The sequence below is a fragment of the Cebus imitator genome, unplaced genomic scaffold (genome assembly GCF_001604975.1).
Source record: "Cebus imitator isolate Cc_AM_T3 unplaced genomic scaffold, Cebus_imitator-1.0 Scaffold553, whole genome shotgun sequence".
Lineage (NCBI taxonomy): Eukaryota > Metazoa > Chordata > Mammalia > Primates > Cebidae > Cebus > Cebus imitator.
Genome location: NW_016107868.1, coordinates 300,331 through 306,960, shown reverse-complemented (window position 1 = coordinate 306,960; position 6,630 = coordinate 300,331). Strand labels below are relative to the sequence as shown.

General features: G+C 40.0%; 1 protein-coding gene across 1 annotated transcript in view; it reads right to left on the bottom strand.

Moving 5' to 3' along the window:
- Positions 1 to 6,630, bottom strand: part of NAA35 (N-alpha-acetyltransferase 35, NatC auxiliary subunit) — an 81,992-nt gene that overhangs the window by 8,781 nt on the left and 66,581 nt on the right. The window contains exons 15-17 of the mRNA XM_017515609.2: positions 4,590 to 4,656; positions 2,264 to 2,362; positions 1,513 to 1,691 (exon numbers count right to left, since the gene is read on the bottom strand). Coding sequence (XP_017371098.1) covers positions 1,513 to 1,691; positions 2,264 to 2,362; positions 4,590 to 4,656 — 345 coding nt within the window. The remainder of the gene's footprint in view (positions 1 to 1,512; positions 1,692 to 2,263; positions 2,363 to 4,589; positions 4,657 to 6,630) is intronic.

The window sequence follows — 6,630 nt, the reverse complement described above, 5'->3', positions numbered from 1 at the left end:
CCCCCCCCCCAAAAAAAAAAAAAGATATCCTGGGGAAATGCAGGAACCCAGTCTGTAATTTTGAAATTAATAGCAGTTCAAAACCAGTATGAAAAGACCACAAGGGTTATTTATGGGTAAGTTCCTTTAACAAGAAAAGAAATGAATCTGCTTATGTATGTAGACAAATGTGTAATGGAGTATTTATCTGAGTATCATTCATTTGCTGAATTAAGGATCCCAATTCTCTATGTACAAAAGCATATAAAAATTATATTTTGATCTGAGAAATCAAGAACAAAAGGTTCCATTAGCTGCTTCAAAGCACAAAAGAAAAAACCTGAGCATTTTCCCCTATAAAAAGGAGCAAAAGTAGACAGGTGCAGTGGTGCACATCTGTAGTTCCATCTACTTGAGAGGCTGAGGTGGGAAGACTGACAACCTAGGCGTTCAAAACCAACCTGGGCCATATGGCAAGACCCCATCTCAAAATACAGAAATGAAAACAAAACCAGAATTGTCTACTATGGATTAATAACAATATGTAGTATCCAAAGTAGCTATATAAATACCTGTTATTAAGGATTATTTATCTATATAAATGTTGAAGAATATATAGCAAGGAAAATTATTCTCATATTACTAAGTTGATGCTCAAATTCATTTTTCACAGCCAAGCATTATCTGTTAAGAGCCCTCACTTCTCGTAACAAAATCTATGTCAATAGCATGGAAGAGAATTACTTCCCCTCCTACAGCAGTGACTTCAGAGAATATAGAGTATCTTAATGACTAAGTTCAATAAATTTAAATAAGTTTAAAAGGTGAACTCTATTAAAGCCTAATATACTAAACCTGAGTGTTTGTGATGAGTAACATCGGTCATCAGTTTAAAATAATGTGCCAGACTGAGAAAAAGATTCAAAATAACTGAATTCATTAATGTTCAATCTTATTTTCTTTCTACGACAGCTTATTTTCTTTCTATGACAGCTTTTACATGCCTAAAATATGCTCAAACATCCTCTTACTAGGTTTATTTTGTCCTCAAGTGAAAGGGAAGAACTATTCTGCTGAAGATTATCTTTTATCAACTCCAAAGCTCCTGAAGTGACTCCTCAGCACCACAGTTTGAAACAGTTATGCTCCGAGTCACCATGTTGGTCCTGATTTCTTCTCAGAGACAGACATGATTCCAATTTGATGTTTAACTCTGTCAAGTACATCCACAGCTAGTGCTGCAAAATGTGTTAATTTTTCTCCATAGGAGCAAATAAATGTTCTTTAATTAATCCACTTACTTTGGAGCCATTTTTTGTAATTTTTACATAAATATTTGGAAAAATATGCTCATATGTTATAGCACTTAAAGATATTCAAGATAATACAGCTCTAATTTTCAAATTTTTCCAACTGTCTCACAACTAAAGTTAAAATATACTAAATAAAAAAGTACCCTAAAGTTAACTCTAAATTCTCTCAGAACTTATCCATTCCACCCACCACCAGTTTTAACTCACATTGTGCTCTTACCAATATATGTAATAGTACTCGTGCATACTGTAGAGTTCCAATTCAAAGCCACTTAGAAGATACTGTATCATAATGCGAAGGTTATGGTAAAGGACCCAGGTACCTAAACAGGCCAAATGTTGCCTTTGGGGTTCCTGTTTCAACAGCATGGTGTGAAGCGCTGCATCAACCTTCTCTGCCTATTAAAATACAATGTCATAAACTGTGTTCACTTTGTTTTCTTAAGGTAATTAGAGAACTTTAAAAAACATACAGCTAAAAAGCATACGAGCAGAAAATTTAAATCTGACCACCCAAAGAAACATTTTTCAAATGCATTTTTAGTTAGGTTTACATTCAAAGTTCTCATTTCACAATGGTTAACATTTACCTCAACATGCCTTAAACTAAAACTACAACAAATTCACAGGACAAAAATATAAATAATACACTTCAGGTCCTAACTTATCAATATTGCTGCTGCACATATATCAACTTTAAAATTAATATATTAATATTTTTCTTGATGTAAGCTTGTTATGAAACTATTTTATACATATAATTTATTCTGATTACCAAAGAAATATTTAAGATGTCTATCAGTTTGGATTATTGTTCTGTTTAATTTTGGAAATTTTGGTGTAAGAAACTGTTATATTTAAGTGAAAAGTGCATCATGTTGAAAAATTAAAAAATCAAAATACTGTTCTGAAGAACTGTACAAAGTGTGTGAATTATTCAATTTCCGAAGAGAGGGGAACTTGGCTCTTACCTCATCCTGCAAGGTAGCAAATTCCTCAAGAATATGACCAAGCTTATCTCTCTGTCGAGCCCTGTTATGTCCATGGATCTGAATAAGACTACAGAATGGCTGCAATATACATATAATTTGTCAACCATAAATATGAAATTTCCTGGTACTAAAGAAACATAAAATTCCAAGTTCACCATCTGGTTTAAGGGAAAAAAAATGCTGCGTATATAAGAATTATGTCTATGTATATTTTTAATTTTACACAGGTGTTTAACACCAGAATTTATCAATAACTGGATAAAAATAGCTTCATGTGAAACTTGTTTTCATATGGCAAAAACACCTTCCTCCAACCTCTAGATATCTTCTTGCAATTTCACGAGGACAATTTCTTTCCTGCTTATTTTGAGTTAAAAGCCAATGTTCAAGGCTGACATTCCTATGCTGCTATAAATATACCAGAATGCCTAATAATTATATAGCTTTAGAAGAGCTAATAACCATAAACCCTCACTAAGGTTCTTTATTCCTGCTTTCTCCAGACAGTATTCTCATCTAAAATACTATGTAACATTCCACTAACCAGGCAACTGACATGGATTAGTAAGATGCTTTAAGTGTGAATCAGAAGATTCTCAAAGTATAATATTGTTTTATATTTACATACTTAAGACAGATACTATCTCATTTGATCAATAACTACCCTGTAAGAGGTCAGAGAAGATGTAAGAATTTTACTCTCTCAAGAGTGGAAAAAAAGTGATATGCCTGATAAAATATTAATAACAACAATGAAATAAAGTCTGATCCATTGTTTCTTTCTCTTTTCCCCATACCATGCTGCCTTTCTATATATATATATTTAGTAACTGGAATTAGGCCCAAAAGAACTGCCTGTTGGAGTTCTCTAAAATAAATATTCCATCTAATTAAATAAAAATGAGGCTGGGTATGGTGGCTCACGCCTGTAATCCCAGTGCTTTGGGAAGCCAAAGCAGGCAGATCACTTGAGCTTAGGAGTTCAAGACAGGCCTGGCCAGCAGGGTGAAACCCTGTCTCCAGGAAAAAAAAAAATAGCCAAGTGTGGTGAAATGAGCCTGCAGTCCCAGCTACTCTGGATGCTGAGTGAGAGGATGGCCTGAGCCCAGGGGGTAGAAGTTGCAGTGAGCCAGGATCACGCTACTGCACTCCAGCCTGGGTAAGAGGGAGACCCTGTCTCTAAATAAACAACAAAAATAATTCAACTCACTACAAGGTTTGTATTTTTTCCTATTACTTGATACAGAAAAAAGTTTGTGATCTCATTTAAATTTATATATATTGTACTTTTTTTTTTTTTTTTAGACAGAGTTTCACTCTTGTTGCCCAGGCTGGGGTGCAGTGACGTTATCTTGGCTTACTGGAATCTCTACCCCCTGGGCTCAAGCAATCCTCCCACCTCAGCATCCGGAGTAGCTGGGACTACAGGCTCACACCACCACACCTGGCTAATTTTTTGTGTGTTTTTTTGTGGAGACAGGGTTTCACCCTGTTGGCCAGGCTGGTCTCAAACTCCCAACCTCAGGTGATCCGCCCGCCTCAGCCTCCTAAAGTGCTGGAATTATAGGCGTGAGCCACGGCACCCGGCCAATAATTTTATTATAATTCAGTTCATTAAAAATAATACAAAGTATATAAGGATGTTAAAAATACTCTTTGTTCGTAAGGTTAAAAAAAAATAAAGTTTTTATGTCCATTCACAAAAAATTTTGAGGAAGCAACTGCTGTTTTCCCAGTTGAGAGTCATAACATTCCCTATCTGTAGTCCCTACAGGCTGCAGGGGGAGGTCATCCAAGGCTGCCTCTGTAGCTAATAACCTATCAGAAGACCTTAGGTTATAAAACCATCTACCCAAGTGTTAGGAGGAGACAGTTTTTATTTATTCACTGAAAAAAAGAAATATTAGAAGAAAAAAAAGCATAAAGATACTAATGGAATTACAGCCAAGCCTTTTTTTTTTTTTTTCTGGAGACAAAGTCTTACTCTGTCGCCCAGGCTATAGTGCAGTGGCACGATCTTGGCTCACTGAAACCTCCACCTCCTGGGTTCAAGTGATTCTCCTGCCTCAGCCTCCTGCGTAGCTGGGACTACAGGTGTGTAACACCATGCCTGGCTAATTTTTGTAATTTTAGTAGAGACGGGGTTTCCCTATGTTGGCCAGACTGGTCTCAAACTCCTAACCTCTGGTGATCCACCTGCCTCAGCCTCCCAAAGTGCTGGGCTTAAAAGCATCAGCCACCACACCTGGCCACAGTCTACCATTTTAAAAGTACCCATTACAACAATCCAAACTGTAGATCTTACCCGAACACAGTGAGTAACAAAGGAGTCAATACAGTCCTTGGCCTGGTGATTATTATACAGGTAGCACCTGCAAGATAATATTCGTATCATTAAAATCAATCTATTCAGCCCAAACAAAAGCAGCAGCAATAACTGCGGATGCTACAAAATAACAGAGAAGGCGAATAAAGAAGAAATGAAACTGATTCCTAAGTTGAAGAATGTCAGTATTAGATTAAGAAGGAGAGATCCAAGATGGCCGTTTAGGAACAGCTCGGAGTTGCAGCTCCCAGTGAATGCACAGAGGGTGAGTGGAGGCCGCATTTTTATTGCCCACGGACCAGGAGATTCCCAGGCAGAGGAACCCCACGGGTCGCCAGTGCAGCTGTTTTGGCCAGCGTAGTTCTTTTGGTTGGCGTGGCTGCTTTGCCCTGTGTGGCTGCTTTGTCGGCACCCTGGCCGGCGGTTCTCCGTACAAAATACACTGGTCCGGGTGCCCTTTTGGCTTGCGATTGGAGCCCCAGGAAGTTGCACATTCATCTGATTAAAGAGGGGACTATACAGGGAGTCAGGCCAAGAGATTCCAGAGCAAAAAAAGCGCCACGAATCTCAGCGCCCACTGTTTAAGCCGGCACAGTAGGTTGCCGCACAGGAAACAGATCCCGGCACCCTTTCAACAGACGACTGGAACATCTGGGATAAAAAAGAAAAAAAGAAAAAGGCTCTGAGGCAGGGAGCCAGGTGATCAGGCTTGACTGGTCCCACCCCAACAAAAGAACAACAATCAGAAACTCTCTGGATTGAGAGTTTCACAGCAAGAGCAGCTGAATCCAGAACGGGCCAGCTCTGTGGGGGAGGGGCGTCTGCCATTACCGAGGCACTTTACCACTAAGGAGGTACTCCGCCATGGCTGAGGCAGCCTGCCGTTGCCAAGGCAACCCACCATTGCTGAGGGTGCCTGCCGTTGCCAAGGCAACCCGTTGTTGCCGAGGGAACTTGGCATTACAGAGAGTCCGCCAATACACAGGCGGGCCACCATTGCTGAGGCAGTTCTAACTACACCCATATAAACAAGACTGCAGGGAAGTTCGCAGGGCAGCTGGGCGGAGCCCACAGCAGCTCAGCAAAGCCTCTGCAGGCAGACAGCGACTAGGCTGCCTCCTTGCTGGGCAGGGCAGCCCTGGGAAAAAAAAAAAAAAAAAAAAGGCAGCAGCACAACAGAAACTCATAAATAAAGCCCTAACTCTCTGGGACAGAGCACCTAGAAACAAAAAGAGGTTTATGAGTTCTGCTGCAGGAGACTTAAACGTACCTGCCCAGCAGCTCTGAATAAACAATGGAGCTCACAGCTCACCACTTGAACTCCTATAAAAGACAGACTGTCTCCTCAAGCAGCTCCCTGGCCCCTGTATATCCAAAGAGTCACCTCATAAAGGAGACATCAGACCGACATTTGGCAGGTATCCTTCTGGGACAAAGATAGCAGAAGAAGAAACTGGTAGCAACCCTTACTGTCCTGCAGCAGCTGCAGGCGATCCCCAGGGAAGCAGGGCCTGGAGTGAACCTCAGCAGACCTACAGCAGAGGGGCCACTGTTAGAAGGAAAACTAAGAAACAGAAATAACTTCATCATCAACAAACTAGATGTCCACTCAGAGACCCAATCTGAAAGTCAGCAACTACAAAGACGACAGGTAGATAAATCCATAAAGATGGGAAGAAACCAGCGCAAAAAGGATGAAAACAGCCGACACCAGAACACCTCTCCTCCTACGAGGGATCACAACTCCTCACCAAGGGAACAAGGTTGGATGGAGAATGAGTGTGATGAAATGACAGAATCAGACTTCAGAAGGTGGGTAGTAAACTTCTGTGAACTAAAAGAACATGTTCTAACCCAATGCAAAAAAACTAAGAGCCTTGAAAAAAGATTTGACAAAATGCTAATGAGAATGGACAACTTAGAAAGGAATATGAGTGAATTGATGGAGCTGAAAAACACAACATGAGAACTTCACGAAGCATTCACAAGTTTCAACAGCCGAATTGACCAAGCAGAAGAA